The following is a 17,440-nucleotide window of genomic DNA, read 5'->3' on the forward strand; positions in this document are numbered from 1 at the left end:
ATTCCAATTTGGACAGCTACCAACATCCTGACCAAAAAGGGTGTTAGGTTGTATTCTGACTCTGTCAGTGACTTTTCTTTTGTATTGCACAGATTTTGTTTCCTTTTTCACTTTTCCTAATAAATTGTATTTCTGACTTAGAGTTTCTCACTGGTTTTGTTTTCAAACCAGAACAAGGAGCAGGAAGGAAGAGGAAAGAGAGTGCAGGAAAAGTCTGGAGAAGAGGGGAAAGACACACACTCAGCTGTGCCCCAGCTGCTCAGGCCCTCCCCACCCTGTGAAATTCCCAAATAAGCACTGAATCTTTACAGGAACAGGGTATGGAAGGTGAAGGAAAACACTGACTCAGACAGCACTGACACGAGGAGAAATAAAAAAAAGAGGTTTGGAATTCAGCACTTCTGCTGCTTATTCATGGACAGCCCGAGAGATTCCAGGAAGAGAAGGGCTGGATGGAGCAAAGGCTGTCATGGTAACAAGGTTAGCAGCACTTCTGTCACACGTTCAACCCTGTAACTGTGCGTGCTGAGGTGTTTGGGCAAATTCTCTTTGAGGTAAATCCCACAGCTGACCCCTCCTAGGCTTTGTGCCAGAATATTGTGCAATATTCAGTGAGGCCTGCCAGGACCCAAGTGACTCAAGAGCTGTCTTTAACTCACTTGGACTGTGTTTCAGTTTCCGTGTCAGGTTTGATCACGTGCTTGAGACTTCCCAGCTACTGTTCAGATCACACAAAGGCTGGATGTGATGAGGTAAGATTTTTGCCTTGCCCCCATCCTTATCCTCAGTCTTGCCCACCTTGCCAATAAATTAATTAAACAAAAAATATTTATCCTATAAACACCCCCACAGCATCCCCCACTAACATTTCCATATCAATAACCAGCTGTATCCATGATAAAGAGGACAGATGTTTTTCTAATGCTGATCACCTTCCCCATGCTCCATAAAACCTTTTAAATACCATCTTTTGTAGGGCATAAAGGTGTTTCTGCAGCACAAAACACACCAACCACTGTCAGTGTCATAACATTTATACCCTATTTTCTCCACGTCAAGATACGTTAAGTGGCACATTTCATACAGGAAGAGAGTGGTTGTTAGAGCTTGGGGCAGAGAGGAATTTCAAACCCAGCTCCAGCTAAAGCTGGGATGTTGTACAAGTTATCTCCACTGCCCTTACTCGAGCTTTTAGCAGTCACTGCATTATTCATTGTGAGCACCTCAGCACTCCCTTCTCCAGAGTCATTACTTCTGTTCCCTGGAACTTCCCAACAGCCACCAAAAATTCAAATGGAATCCATTCTTTTAGCATGGATTGTAACTATGAACTTCACCTCTGAGACAGATCAACTGAAGATATCAACACTTGAGAGACTCAGCTAAAAGCAAGAGCAGTTGCACCAATTAGAAAGCTCTCAGGTTGTGTGTGGGCTTGCCAGGCTACCACAGAATATTTAAAACTTTTGCAATGCAAAAATGTCAGCTGCTTGCTTTTAATTGCTCTGGGTTCAGTCCCAATCAAGTACTGCAGGCAGCCTGCAAAGCAAGAACGCCTCAAGTTCTGATATTCCTCTGGTGACAGCCTTTGAATTCTTGGCAAATAATTTCATTTTTCATTATTTCACCATACATAGAACAGAGGTAAAAATATCCACCCCTCAGCTTCCATGGATTCTGCTTTTGCTGTGAGTTTTTAAAGTTTCAATCTACAGAAAATTAACAAAGTATTTCTGTTTATAGTAACGCTGGAAGCAAGAAGGAACTGCAAAATTGTGGACTTCACATAACACACCACAGTCAGGCCTCCTGAAGTGAGATAAAGAGTGACAAAGTGCTCTGAAATCTGCAATGCAGATCAAAAATCAAGTATTCTTTGCTTGTTCCATCTGTGGACTATGGGACTGTAGAAAAACAAGGTTACAGATACCATGTAATGCTGCATAGATTTTTCCTTTACTGCGTGTTTTCCCCAATCAAACAGACATGTTTATTTCATTGTCTTGTGGATGTTGATAAAATTCTGATGATTTTGATGAAAAATAGAAGACATAACAATTTTTACTGTGCATGTTTCAACTGCTGCCCCTGAGTTCTCTGTCTCCCTGTTGAAAATGGCCATAAAATCTTATCCTCCAGGTAGGGGAAATAATAGCCAAAATTTAATAACATGTATGGCTACATTAATTTTCACTGTCATCATGTAAAAAGTAATTCCATTCTTAAAAATTTACATCTACTGGGTGAATTTCTGTATTACTTATCTCAGAGATTTGTAGCACAACAAGCTATTTTACAGCACCCTAAAAAAACCTGTATTTTTTCTGCTAAGAAGAATTTTACATTTGGATCTGAGAAGGTTTCATACAAAATTAAATAAAAGAAGACCAGTAATCTATCAAAACAATGTGAGAGAACACCAGCCACATCTGAGTGAACTGGGCACTCACCCAAGCAGAAGTGACAAGCACTTTAGGTAGCAACACTGGCATTAAAATAGCATTTCCCTCCTCTGAAAATCAAGACTTTTAAAACCTCTAGGAGTAACAAGAGGAAAAAAAAATTGGTGAGCATCCTGCATAAATAAATACATAAATTGAGTTTATTTATCCATGAAGAAAATGGAGATCTGTGCAAAGTTTTAAATTAACTCAAACAAGAGTAGATACATTTTTCTGGAGAGAAGACAGCAAAAAATACTGATCATACTCCTAAATCCTAGAACTGAGTTTACCCAGTGGTTACTGGACAGACAGTTTCAGCTTAATGATACTTTTGATTTCTAAAATAATCAGATATTGACATATATTTATATGTGTATATTTTATGCATATATCGGTAGAGGTATATTTAACAGCTCACAACAAATTGTTCACATAAAAAGCTGCTCATCTTAGTCAGAAATCTTGTGTTTAGCTGATACAAATTTCAAAGAGCTGATGCCCACTGAGGTATGGCCCCACACTGAGGATTCATCTAAAGATTTCACACCCACCTTCACAGGGATGAACTCAGCACTCTCCTTGAACAGATTAACAGCAAAATTGTAAATACATCTCACTTTTGATATTAACTCTTTCCCCTTTATGTACACAGAAGGCAGTGAGTAATAGTGGAATTACCTCAGGGATGCTTTCAAAGAGAGAGCAGGTTCTTAGGGGAATGATTAATTTCCTGTAACTCTGGATATTGCAAAGTAGGCATCTACAGCTGAGCAGGCCTTAGGCTGCCTTTAAACTCAATAAATAAAAAAAACCCAGGCTTGTTTAAAAATACCAAAGCAGCCCTTTTGGTTCTGCCTGAGGGTCTACCTACTACATCTTCTAGTCTCCAGCAGTGGATATTTAGGGAACAACACAGAGACAGGAGATGATAAATGAACACTCTCCCAGCTCCCATGTTCATCCCCAAGGATTTCCTGATACAGGACCAGGTTTCTCTACCATGGCAATAACTCCCTGTGTATTTCACAGTGACAACAGGCAAGAGATCAGCCTTTAAATGCTTGGCCTGATGTACCAAGGATATTTGCACAAGCTGGAGAGTCCAGAGGGTGAGGAGGGAGCCTTGAAATCAGACTCCTGTTCTACATCAGTGGAGCTGAGACCACCCAGCATTTTATACCTTTGGCAATCTGTTTCTCATTTGTGTCACCTCTTAGCTACTGGTATGTGCAACTTGAAATATCTGCACCCATAAACAATCATTTTGTCTGACCATTTATGCACAGCAGTAGCACGACAGAGAGAATGAATCTGCTACAAAAAAAGATGTACAGGGGGTGAAGTGTTGAACAGTTCAAGTCCAAGTGGCTTGCATAAACCATGTTAACATTTTCCATTATCTCTTTCCTATACAGCAAGTGTCCACCCTCTGACAGTTTAATGAGTAATATGAATGCCTGGAGGGGAAAAAAATAACTCTTCTAGTTCTTACTTGGTAAATGGAATAAGAAAGCTGAGGAAAGTAGAGCTGGAGCTTTACAGGTTGCTTTGCACTTTGACAAGCTTTAGTGCCTGACTATTATTTTTGTGTACATGGGACAATGGGCTGCCCAGAGAAGTGGCTGAGTCACCAGCCTGGAAGCATTTAAAAGTTGTACTTGACAGGGTTTAGTGGTAGACTGGGCAGTGCTGGGTTAAGGGCTGGACTCAGTGATTTTAAATGTCTCAGACAATTCTGTTGTTCTATGGTTCTATGACTATACAATAAGATGTTCTCATCTCGGGGCTGAAGGCCAAGGCAAATTAATTCCCTGCATAACGGAGTTTATTCATCAAAATTCAACCAAGTGATGCAACTCAGAGTTAAACAAGGAGCTGCCAGCTATGACTTTAGAGCAGGTGATTTCTTCAAGCTGAATCTCTTCTCCATTTTCTGGGTTCAAATTCTAGTCCAGGGTAAACCAGAACAGAACTTTCAAGTATGAAGCATCCTTTCACTTCCTCCTCCTCAAGGCAGCCACTGGGATCTCAAAGAGCTTTGGGCACATCTTGAACACACCAAGAACACATGGTGGAAGGTCACCCTCTGTTTTTGCTGTCAGTAGTTGGTAGTGAAGGAAGGCAGCACTGGCAGGCACGAGTTTATACACTGAGGCCTAAGACACACAGAGTTTACCCTCACAGGGAAATGGATGGAGCTCAGCCTCATCTTGGCTTTGTGGTGAGTCTGGCTCTGTGTGGTCAGGATACCCCTCCAAAAGAAGCATGGAAACATTGGCTTTGTCCAAAGCAGGGAGACAAAGATGAGACCACAACTGCGTGTCAACAAGAGCACATCTAGAGGCTCATTGCTAACCTGGAGAGTCAACTCAGTCATGGGTTCATGGGAGTCAGACTAAGCTATTTTCTGACCCAGAACATCCCAAAAGCACATCAGAAGCAAACTATTTCCTAATTACAATACACTATAAGCATTTGTTGGCCTATCAGCTTTTGCCACACCATGTTGTAAATGCCTTAAAGCCAATAATCTAAAATTACCCCTTGTGGGTCCTACTACAATGCATTTTCCTAGTTCTGTTTCTCCAGAGTATCTGGTCTCATGTGCAAGGCCATCCTTTGAAACTTGTTTCTAGCTCCATTTCTCTTTCAGCAATGTCTGTCCTATTCCGTGGCATTTCTAAGTCACCATTTCTTATCTCAAGGTTTGCATACAGATGCACACACTGTGTGGGCCTTCTGTCAGGCTTTGAGAAGTCTCTACAAACTCATTTCCCACATTTGGACACTAAACTGAAATCAGAAACAACGACAAAAAAATTTGCCTATTCCACCCAATCTCTCCCATTTCCTAATAATGGTGATCCTGCAACTCTGCAGATGTTGGGCATCCTCTGAAGCACCCATCCTTCAGAACAGTGCTCTCTGTAGTACCAGGCTGCTGGGTTTACTCTCAGACTGGCCACAGTGTTATTTTAACCCTTGAAGAGCTCATCACCCCCCAAACCCTGAGAGAAATGCTGATTTAAAGGACAGGGAGCGTTTTCATTTAGGAGCAGACACGCTGAGGTGATTCTGTGTGAACAGAAAAGCCACTCCATCTGCTCTGTGGGACTCAACAAAATGAGAGGTTCTGCAGTGTGTGTTATTATCTATCAGGTGTTCAAAAAATGCTTTCTAATTTAAAAACCACTTTCAGTGAACAGTGTTTATTGTACCAAATGTATAAATTCAAATATTTGGTATATTTGATGAAGTGGGGCATTGTAACAGTCACTACTGAGGGGCTGCTGGGAATGCACAGAGCCAGGACTTTGGTGTGACACTCTTCTAAAATATGAAAAAAAAATCACAGTGTCTGTTCCCAGGGTCTTTATATTCCTGTGTAATGTAAAATCAGAGGGCAGATTACTTCTTTTGGTGCTTTACTGGGGTTCTGCAAAAACACCTTTCCACGGGGTCAAGACACTGGGGGAACTCCTTACTGAAACATGTTTCATGCTGAGCATTTTACAGCCTCCTTTACACAGATTAGAGATTTGTTGTCGTAGTTTGGAAGAATTCATCAGCCTCTGGACACCTAGGATAAATGTGGGAACGCTGAGATGTGTTTACCTATCTCATCCATAAGTCATTTACCCAAAAAATAAAATCCCAAACCCCTCATAAATATTTTGTTTCTACAGCAAATGTAGAAATTAGATGTGGTGCTTAGGGACATGGTTTGGTGGTGGACTGGGTAGTGTTGTGTTACTGGTTGGAATGGATGATCTTAAGGGCCTTTTCCAACCTAAATCACAGAATATGATTTAGAAGGGGCCCACAAGGGTTATCAAGTCCAACTCTTAAGTGAATGGGCCATACAGGGATCAAACCCACAACCTTGGCATTATTAAACTTTTCTATTGCTCTGATAATCCTCTCTAGTGGACCACAAAACTTGTTGGACTGTCTACAGTTTCCTAATACACGAGGAATTTCCATACCCTCGGTTTGGAACTAGACCAGACTCAAAAAAAAATATGCAACTTTTTAAATTATAAGGGTAGTACTACAAATTGTTCAGCAACACCCAGCACTGTCAACTTTATTTTGGGAAGCAGAAGCAAGCAGAGCTAGACTGCCTGGTATGTCATTTGGGGCAGTGGGAAAGTAAACCAACATCATCACCTCTATTTAAATAGTGCTGTTGCAACATCTGAAAATAGGAAGCGCTGGGAAGGTCGCTGGTGCCCAGCTCGAGTGGTGATGGTGCAAACATCCATGGCTGAGGTTCTTTTTCTGCCTGGGAGCTGTGACTGGATGTGGATGTGCCCTTGTCCCCCAGGCAGCTGCAGGAGCAGCGTGGGGAGCTGCAGCCAGCAGGCTGACGCCAAGGGAGTGAAAGCATCTGTGAAAATAAATCCCCCATCCCAGTCTCATTCTAAATGGGACTGCTCATTGATGTGGCCTGCTGGGAAAATCAGAAGGGAAGCAGAGAGAAATGCTGCCATATCATTACTCTGGAGGGATATTTAGGGATGTAATGATGCCAAATCTTCTGTTTCCAGGAAACAGAATAGTGTGATGTACAGAAACAAATAACCCTTGGAGCAGAGAGGGGCTTACCTTCACAGTTTGGGATGGAAAACAAATTATCAAATATGCTTGTGTGTCATAAAACTTTCATCCACTAAAAGGATCATTGATTCAAGAATTATTGAAATTGATTATTCAAAACTAACAAGCCAGCCAAGAACAACACTATTCATACATTCCCAGTTTTGGGAGGACCCTCTAGAATAAAACACTCTCCTAGCAACTGGGAAGATTATGGCAAACTCCAAGTGATGTCAGGTGAGCTGGAGACTTGATGAGCATCTTTGATGAGTTGTGGACCCATCCCTGGATACATTCATCCCACACCCACCAACACCTTCCTTAAACTACAGCTTCCCAAGAGACTTGAGGAAACAACACAGGAGCGGTTTAAGCCAGGATTTGGACAGGTGGAATCCTGCACCACTCAGCATCAGGATGTTTACAACATTTCTGGGAGACAAGAGGCTTTCACTACAAAGTGACCAGAGTGAGGGCAAGGAACCAACCCCCAGCTCAAGAGAATCCAGTCACCAGGAGGAAGAAATAATTTTTCTTTTTAGTGCATCCCAGGACTTCTTGAAGTGAAATGCATGACATCAGATTTGCTGCCTCTCATTTACTGGGTTGTCTGAATACACTTAAACACCATAAATGCAAACTGCAACCTTCAAACTGACTGAAAGGGAAGAAAGAGAAGAAAAACAGAGAATATAATTTGTATACTGATATGGCACAGTAGCATTGGCCCTCCACATTCTGGTTGATTTATTTTTGGATAAAATTCCTGTTTTCAGATGAATTGTCTCTTAACAAGGTCTTAAAGATTGTGTGGTCAAATGTGTCAATGGAACAAATAGGGGGATCAAAAGATTTCCATGCAGATCAAAATTAAGTAGGATCAGATGCAGGCCAAGACTTGCAGACTCCTGTGAAAACACATTAGATGAGAAAGTCAAAACATTCCACAATGCATGGAATATCAGTGTGAACTGAGGCCTCTGTCCTCCAAGTTCCTATAAAAATTCAAGCTATTATAACTCAGTCTTGTATCATACTGACATATAGAATTATAGCCATCTGCTCATCCTGGCTACCACTGTAGTTCTAGTCAAACCAGACCAGGAAATCACAACATCAGAAGCATCTTAAGCTGAGTCCCCTAAAAAAGAATAAATTCTGCCATTTCAACCAATTTGTCTTACATATGAGAGTGAAGTAATACTTAAATACAGGTTTTTTTCTTCAGGTTCACAAAGGCACTTCCCATCTGGAGTGGTGCATTTTCCCCTTTACCCAGATCTCTTCTGGATTGCTCTATGATCCACGAATTCCTGCTAGGCTGTGGCCTTGGTGAAATAAGTTTGGTGGTGAAGTGTCCCTTGACCCCACACCAAGGACTTTTGTGTGTCCAGGGTGGGACCATGTTGGGTGGGAAATGACAGTGGGAATATTCAGTCATTCTCTGACAGCCTTGGAACATTTCTTACCTTCCATTGTTACAGTAATTTAAAAAAATCCAGTAATTACTTACCCAGATTATTGCCAGGAAATTTAGATACCTACAGAAAGTGCATTATGAATGTTGCCATCTTAGCTCTGTGATTGACTATTGTAGTTGTAATAAATTCTACTGGCAGCCTCTGTAAATGTTAAATTAGTTGGTGATTAGGAATTGCTAAAAATCTTTTGATCCACTGTTGGTTTTTGGTTTCTTTCTGCCTGGTAAGGCTGGGATTGAAGATCTCAAGATGATATTTATTTTAGACTTAGGTGTTTATTATTTCTTATCTATATAGAAGTCTTACAAGGCGTGAGTTTTGCAGTGTTTCACTAATAAGGTACAAAATGGCTAATTATTTTTCTTTACAAGGTAAAAAAAAAGCTAAATTAAAAAAAAAAAGCTAAACTATTAATTAAGAAATGACACAAAGTATTTTCACTTTTAACCTAATAACTAACCCCTCATGTCCCACAGTGCAAACTTTTCTGTCTAATTACAAAATACCACTCAAACTACTCATGTAGAAGAAAGTGAAGAAGGACCAGCTACTGCCTTAAAACTTCTATCTTGCTTCACATATATTACTATATTCTAAACTCTTAAACTCTGAGTTTTCCACCCTGTGATATCACAGACTTCTATTCAAACTCCACACTCACAATCCCAGTTCTGTCATTCCATTTTGGAAGTTTCTCCACAGCCTCAGGTCAGTGCAGTGTTCTCCTGGGGGTCAGTGCCTTTTAGCACAAAAAGTCTGAAATTCTCAGTGTCCAGGGTTCCAGCAATCCACCCAAAAACTGTGAACAAACCTCAGACTATGGCTGGTTCAGAGCCATGTAAAAATTCCATCTGTGGTAAACTGGTGTTTTTACAACATCCTATTAAGATCACCTTTTGCTGGGATATGTTTGATGGTGGTGCTTTAGCTGATGCTCATTAATTACATCTGTAATCCTTTAGATATAAATCATTGACCAGGTCTGGGACTAAGATTGGACTGAGCTGCACCAAAGCTCTGTAAAGACTTCAACAAGCAAAGGAGGTCTACTCTGACCCTCATGATTCATCAGAAGAGTCCCTTTTACCCTTTTGCATTTTTCATCTCTGTGTAAATCATTCTAGCTCAATTCTAACTCGATTTTCCTCTGTGTGATTCATCCATGTAAAAAGTGATAGAGTGGACCTTGACACTGAAATTTGCTCACACTTTTACAAATTCATGCTAATCATACTTTTGCTAATGGCTTTAATGGAGATTCTGTAATGACCTAAACCATTCATTGACAACACCATCATGCTCAGGAACTGAATCCAAGCAAACCTGAATGTGCCATCTAGGGATTTTTCAAGGAAAAAATGCCCAAAAGAGAAAATGAGTTGTGCTGCTTTCCAACTCTGAAAAAGTATTTCTTGGTTTAAATTGCTTCCGAGTGAATTTACAATGTCATTCTCTGAGCCATTCTGTGAAATTACCCATGCATTACATTCTCAAAAGCATTTTATGCCATCTGTTTGGGATACTTAGTGTGAACATATTTGGGGGGTGAAATTAGTAATTATAAGAAGAGGAAATTAGCATATTGGACTAATTAACAGCATCTTCTGGAAAAGAAACAGGGAAGATAACTAATTACAAAGCTTAATGTTTACTGTTCTCCCAGCTAAATAAAGATTGTTCAATATGGCTCTCCTTGGGTTTCTTCTCTTGATTTCTTTTTCCCTTCTAAAACATATCTGCAGTGTGTCAAAGAACAGGAGCCAGAGAAAATATTCAGACACTGCAGGCTCTGTGGTCTGGTTCTCTCCATCCACGCTGCTGAATGGAGCTCACCAATGTTCCCATGTGACACATCCTTGTCATTACCAGGGTTCAAAATGAGGCTTGCAACACAGCTCACCTCATTTTGGACACTGAAATATTAGAGCAGACTTAGTTACAGAAGCTCATTATCCTTGGACCCCAATAATGAAAAAGCATTTAGTTTCTGCTCCATTTTAGGTTTTAATTTAGGATTAAATCATGCTTTGGTCTTTAGCTGTACCAGTAGAGCTCTACTGACCATGAAGAGGTGGTGATTATATTGGAGACCTCCATTTTTTTAATGAGACATTTCATAGCTGAATAGCCCAGACTGTTTGGAAATCCAGTTTTCATGGAGCACAAAAAAAATCAATCATGGGAACCACCATGTTCTTGTTGATGACCAGCCACCCTGAGAAAAGAACACTGGTCCATGCTAAGAAAAAACATTAATTTTTGTCCCTAGGGTGTCCCAAAGTTCACTTCATACTTACACCTGAGGCTCACCATGGAGCAGATTTGAGGTTTACTATATTTTACTATATTTAGGGTTTATTACATTTATAAATCCACTCTCAAAGCACAGTACAGGTTCTCAGGATTTTAAAGTATCATAGAAAGTTTGTTCTAAAAAAGCTGCAGGTTAGACCAACTATAAATATCAACTTCCATTAATTTCAGAGCATTGCTTTACCTATGATCAGTGATACCTCACAAAGATAGTGGAATAGAAGAGAGGGTTCTGAAGCTTCTCCCTTCCCTTTTCCCATTAAAATTCTGTTCCAGTAGCCACACTCCACTGGAAAATATGCCGTGTGTTCATGCATCACATAAACAGTCCAGAAAATTATATTTTGTCAACAACTGAAAAATAAATTGTTTGCTGACTTCTAAGACAGCCTGGCATGAAATTTGTGGGTTTTTTTCTAAAACAGAAGCTCTGCACAAGGAAAAACACTTCATGAATAAATGGCAAGTTTTACAACAATATTTACAAACACATTCAAAAGGCAAAGAACACCTAAAAGAAGGGTCCAAATATGGAACCTCATTTATCTTTCCTTTGTTTCCAGCTAAGGAATGGAATAGATGGTCATTAAACTGATATAAACAAATCTGCTCCCTGGAACACAGTGGCACCAAGGGGCAGAGCTTGGGGCAGATTCATAATACAGGTCAACACACCCATTTATATGCAAATTGAGAGGCAGTTAAGGCACCACAACTTTCACACTTCAGCCTGATATCCAGATCAACCTATGGTCCTGAAGGAATTAAGTCAGAATAAAACACCACTGATCCAACACATTTTACAGAAAGATTTTTAATTCCCTGAGCCTCATTTCCTTTGCTGTTTCCCAGGGATGGACGCCTGGCTGAATGATAACACTTACATTATATCTTAAGCTCTTTTCCTCCATGAATATTCACCAGGGGGAAAAAGAAAGTGAAGAGGAAGGGAAGAAATTTAGTTTTTTCCCCAGAAGCACCATTCATTGCAGCACACCCCCCCAAGTCATGCTGCAGAGGAGGGTGGCTCTGAGTGTGCTTCTCCCCCTTCTGAAAGAAAGCTGGATCCAGTTTCACATCTCTTACAGCATCATTTTTGTGCTGGCGTATTTTAGCCAAGAGACAAGTGCTTTGCCCTGCTTCTATAAACTGGTCTGGATAAATGGACAAGACACTTCAACTATACTAATTAATTCAACTATACTAATCTTCAACTACCACACCAGTCAGTAAGTACAGCTAATTCAACTGATTAAGCTCTGAGAAAGGGCTGTCAGCAGTTCCTCTGAAGCTCTCTCCAGGTGTGCAAAATTCCAAGTTCTCCTTCCTCGTCACATCACTGCACATTGTCACCAAGGAAAAGCCAAGCTGGAGACAGTATGTTTATCTCAGCAGGAGAAGATGTTCCTGGAGCAAGGGCACTTTGAAAGTGGATCCTCCAGTAACAAGAAGCCACCAAGAAACAGAGGAGTAAATACCTGTGACATTGGTGCGGGCTGACAAAGCTTCGCAGTACTTTTCCAGCAGAACAGACAAGGGCAGGTTCACAGAGGATTCACAGTGGAGAACTATCTGGATAAACAGAAAGAAACCAAGCAGGTAAAGCAGCAACCTAGAACAGATTTTCTCTTTCATGAGTACAACAAGCCCCAGCAGTCTCAGAGCAGTTCCCATTCATGATTTATTCAGGCACAGACACCCACTGATACAGAAGGTTTGTGGTTGTACTTGCTCGGCTCCAGGGCATCACATGGAATTCACCTGACTAAAGCAGGAAACTGCAAATTAAGCACCTATTCTGGATCTCTCCTTGTGGGAGCTGCTCAGTGCCTTTAACAAAGCTCAGGATCCCCTTTGTCTCATCACCTGAAAGTAGATGCCTGAAACAGCAGAGCTGAATCACATCATCACATCCCATTAAAGATTGTGTTGAGTTTTTTCAGTTAAAGATTGTGTGTTGAGTTTTTTCAGTGAACTTTTAATTGATATGTAGGTGCCAAAGATCCTTGCACATTCAAGAGATACAGCAATTGGCAAAGGGCAGTTCAGAGGGCTTGAATAAAGTGTTTCCATGGAATGTATAGGATAATTTGGCATCCCTGTAAGGTGTCTTGTGGCTCTTTTTAGCCAATGGAAGACACACAAGTTTCTGACCCTCAGCATTTAGGGCTGAGCCTTCCACTGAGGGCAAATAACAGTGAGAAAGAGCAGAAATGCCAACATGGGCACTTTGAGAAAGCTGCAGGTTCAGTACAAGGTAGCAGTACAACCCCAAGTAAAATTTAGGGAATAGAGTTGAAAATCAATGGGAATATTTAATTTTCACACTCAAAATAAAGCACCCAGTGCAGACAGAGGAGAGAAGACTACACCAAACTATAGAGCCAAGTTGGGATCCTGCTTGGAGCAAGGGAAGCTCTTGGAAAGTCCTTTAAGAAAGGTAGGACGAAATGTGACAGGAAAATTCAGGAGTGACAGATCAATGACAGAAAATCCAATTTTCAAACTATGAAACAAAATCTTTCTGACTGTTTCTGAGATGGATATAAAGCCATGGTAACACACAAAATGCCTTTGCTTTTCTGTTTACACAGAATGACTCCAACAAAATTCAGGCAGCTTTTACTCAGGGAAACAACCATACTCTAAAGGTTGATACTATATTTCAGTGCCCTAAGGTGTGTTAAGTGATTGAGGAACCCATTTTTTAGGTCACTGAATTCTCTCACTTAATAAAAAGGACGGTAAGTGCTCAGGACAATAGAATCCATCAGCAATCTCTCTAAAGAACAACTGTTCTTTGTACAGCACCTTTTTCTACCTAGTTCTCACTTTGCTGTTATTTTATAAAATAGGAAGCATTGAAGTACAAACAGAAAACCTTTCCCAGATTTCATTCTTTTCATACCAACTCCATGAAGGGGCTGTTTCTCCTCCACGTGTGAGGATGTGTGAAGAATTTTGAATTAGTTAGAGACATGACTTCTAAGTTGTTTCAGATAATGTGATTTATTTTTCTTATCTTTTACATAGGTAGGAAAGGTGAGTTCAGATCATATCTCCACCACATAACTCAAAAAGTCCCAAAACTTCTAGTTACAAGACCTTTTAAAGATTTATTAACTAACATAACAGTACTAACAAAGATATTTATATTTTTGACCTAATTCTTAAGTATTTTGTTTTATAGACTCATACCAGTGTAAGCTTTTTAAATTAATCATGTTATAACACACAAACTTAGAGTTCCATACTTTAAAACTTTAAACTTTCTTCTACTTAACATACCTCTGCTTTTAACTACATTCTCACTTGTAGCACCTAAGTTTAAAGTCTCAGATCAAATTTTGTGTTTAATCCTAAACTTTGCCTTACAGGCCCAAAGTTCTGAGAATTCCCTGCATTTCAAATTCCAGCACCCAGGGAGGCTCAGAACTCCTGCCTCCCGTGGCAGGACCTCCATGCACGGTCAGGTCAGGGAGACAAAGCCAGGTGCAGATTCCACCTCCGGAGGCTCGGAGCTCCCAAACCTCAGACTCTGCAGTGGCCACGTCTCCTGCCAGATCCAGGCATGTTGACACAGCAGAGGCATTTCTTCCCTTCCACCCCTCACCCCTCTGCCACCTCCCAGGCCAAAGCACTGCCTCACTTCAAAGAAGAAACTCAAGCCATCCCCGTGCACTGTAAATACGCCGCGTGTTCAGCTGTGCCCTCCCCAGGACGATGGGAAAGCACAGACAGAGGTCAAGCTCAGCACAGCTTGGGCAGGAGTAGGAAAGGTTAAATGTCACATTTGCCTTAGGGTTCAGCTCAGGTTAATTTGGCTGGGGGGAAAAGTGCTTTCCACATATTATGTTACTTTTGGTTTCATTTTCTCTCCACAGTCAACAGCCTTGCTGTGCGTGAAACTTTTTTCTTTTAAAAATTGTATTTAAAGCAGATAAACCCAAATTATGACTCAGGTTTATATTTTTATATTTTTCAGATTCTGTTCTGCTTCAGTGTGCAGTTCTGAGCTTCGTACCAGGGGATGCTGAGCTCTGTGCACAGAGCAGGGACACAAAACAATTCCTGCTCCAGCTGGGCACCAAGGACAAATGATCCAAACCTCAGCCCAGGAGCACAAACACCGTGGGCTGGAGAGAGAAAAACAAGCAGGGTGGGACTGCCTGGGCTGGAGCTGGAATGGGACAATGAACTCCAAGGTGCCAATGGAGCAGAACTGATCCTAGGGAGAGCCCCGGGAGCGCTCGTGCATTTTGGGACCATTTTGGGTCATTTGGGTGCAGCCCTGGCTGGGCTCTGGTGCTGCCCAAGGTGGATCCATGGAGGAGATCCTTTGAATAAATCCCTGCTTTATTCTTTAGCTCTGTCCAGCCTCTGTTCTTAGGGCAGCCTTGAAAAACTCCTCTTACAATAATAAAAAAATGGAAAAACAAAGAAAGAACAAGAAAAAATTCAGTAATATAGAATTGTAAAGATAAATAATTGGGCCCATGACTGTGCAGAAATTATATTTTGAAGTACTGAAATAATCGCTTTGGGTCACTAATGCGTGACTTTTCTCAAACTGCATTTCTCTTGAAACAGCTATTCCATCACCTCTGTCCACCAAATCACTTCTTTTCTGTCCTGAAAATTTACCTAAATCATGCACAGAAATGTCCAACTTAATTCCTCAGAGCCGCTGTGGACATTTATGAACAAATAAAACTAATGTGCTGCGCCAAAGACTGAGGTGGAAATTAATCCTTTACTTTCCAAAGCAGGGACACCAACTAAGAGCAGGCCAGCTCTGAGTCTTCAGAAAAAAAAAAAATACAGAGCCTTTGGTTGACTTCCCGTTCACATCTGAGAGGATTTTGGGAAAAAGATGAGTTACTCTGGTGTGGCACTCTCTGCCTCTCTCATGGGCATTTTGTTGGATCTTTCCCCTTGGACATGGTCACTGCTCTTCATTAATTCATGAAAGATCTTTATCTCTGTCAGAGGACATCAACTACGAGACACAAGAGTTGCCTATTCTCAGTTTCCACCAGCATTTGTGGTTATTCCATCCAGGTAAGAGAGGATTTGTAACTTCATTTAAAGAAGAATTAACAAAGAGTCCTGGCTCGAAATACAGAGTTCCTCTGTGAAGCAATATAGAAATATAAAACCAAATTAACATCAGTGCTTTAAAATTCATGGAAGAGGTTGTTTTCTCTTCTGAAACATGGAAGAAATGGCTACAGGAATATAAAGGAATGACTTCAGAATAAAAACCAGCCCCCAAATCTATGGATAGGATCCAAAAATGTCAACACAAGCATGGGGCTACCACAGAGACACAATGGAGCATCTGGTAATTTTAAATATCTCACAGTAGGCAGCAGCAGAGGGAAGTTAGCAGGAATGCAAGCTGAAGGGAAGGACTGAAGAGGAAAAGGATGACCCATGACAGTGGAACACCCTTGCCAAGGCGGAGGTGAGTTTGGAGGCAGTGGATGGACAGATGCACACACTCCCCTTTCCCACCCTCACACAAGAATTCCCAGATGCCACATGGCTCTAATAAAAGCCAGTTGTTAGGCCTCCCTGTCAAACATCTGCTGGTGGCATGCTGAGAGGTGCTGACATCTGACACAGCCTCAAAGCAATAGAGCAAAAACTGTTTGTTAAAAAAATGTAGTTTCTAGTACTCCCGAGGCCCCAGAGAAATCCATCCCATGGAAGGACAAGAGCATCTCAGCAGAAAGCCACTCCCAGAAAAGCAGTGGGATTTAGACTTCAAAACAGAGAGAGCAGCAGCTGAGCTGGTCACACAGGGATTCTTTTGGAATTCAGGAAGAGAAGCAGGAATTTTCCAGATGCAGTTCATCTGCGGTATTTTAAATCTTTAAATTGGAATGACCTCCACTGACTGCATCAGCTGGGTCTTATGTACTGTAGGACAGAGTCACTTAGATGCATCCTTCCTAAATTTTCTTTAGACTACATGCAAAAGGAGAGATCAAAACATTCCTAGAGATGATGGCTGCAGGAAGACACGAGCACATGACAATTTTATTTAATCATCTGTGCTCTTTCTTTTACTGAGCAAGATGAATTGACCTTCCAACATGGAAAAATGTTGGAGTTATCAACACAAAATGTGCTCAGTCCACAGCTGACAAGAAGAGGGTCCATCTCACATCTTCTTTGCCACACAAAATCTCACCCTGCACTGTTCACTGTGCTCTCTATAAAGACAAAGCATTTTCCACTCCTGAGAAACCACCTGGCGTGGATTATGTCAGGAGGATGCTTCTTCCTACCCTTCATCTCTGGGAACCTCCACTGCTCTCAAGACTCCAGCTTTTCCCATGTATTTCTTTAAAATATCCGAGGCTGCAAATGCTACCTTGTTTCAACATCAAAATTGCAGCAAAACTGTCTTTAGCACACAGAAAAGCTGCTGCTTAGTAGCTTTGCCCCAGAACTCAGCGAAAAAAAAAGTTCGAGTGCAAGAGAAAAGGGAAAACTGCATTTAATTTTTAGTTCTTCAATTAGGCAATGCAAATAAATTCACTCCATCTCCACAATGAGACTGAGTTCTCACCCCAACTTCTGGGATGGAAATGC

General features: G+C 41.1%; 1 protein-coding gene across 2 annotated transcripts in view; it reads right to left on the bottom strand.

The window, feature by feature from the left end:
- The window catches only part of CRHR2 (corticotropin releasing hormone receptor 2), a 152,121-nt gene that overhangs the window by 124,389 nt on the left and 10,292 nt on the right, over positions 1-17,440 (bottom strand). Inside the window, exon 2 of one of the 2 annotated variants that reach the window (XM_077789598.1) lies at positions 12,316-12,409. In XM_077789598.1, coding sequence (XP_077645724.1) covers positions 12,316-12,409 — 94 coding nt within the window. Of the gene's footprint in view, positions 1-12,315; positions 13,167-17,440 lie in introns of those variants that run through there. The other variant, XM_077789593.1, reaches the window with a different exon arrangement.

Source organism: Lonchura striata, chromosome 1 (assembly GCF_046129695.1).
Source record: "Lonchura striata isolate bLonStr1 chromosome 1, bLonStr1.mat, whole genome shotgun sequence".
Taxonomy (NCBI): Eukaryota; Metazoa; Chordata; class Aves; order Passeriformes; family Estrildidae; genus Lonchura; species Lonchura striata.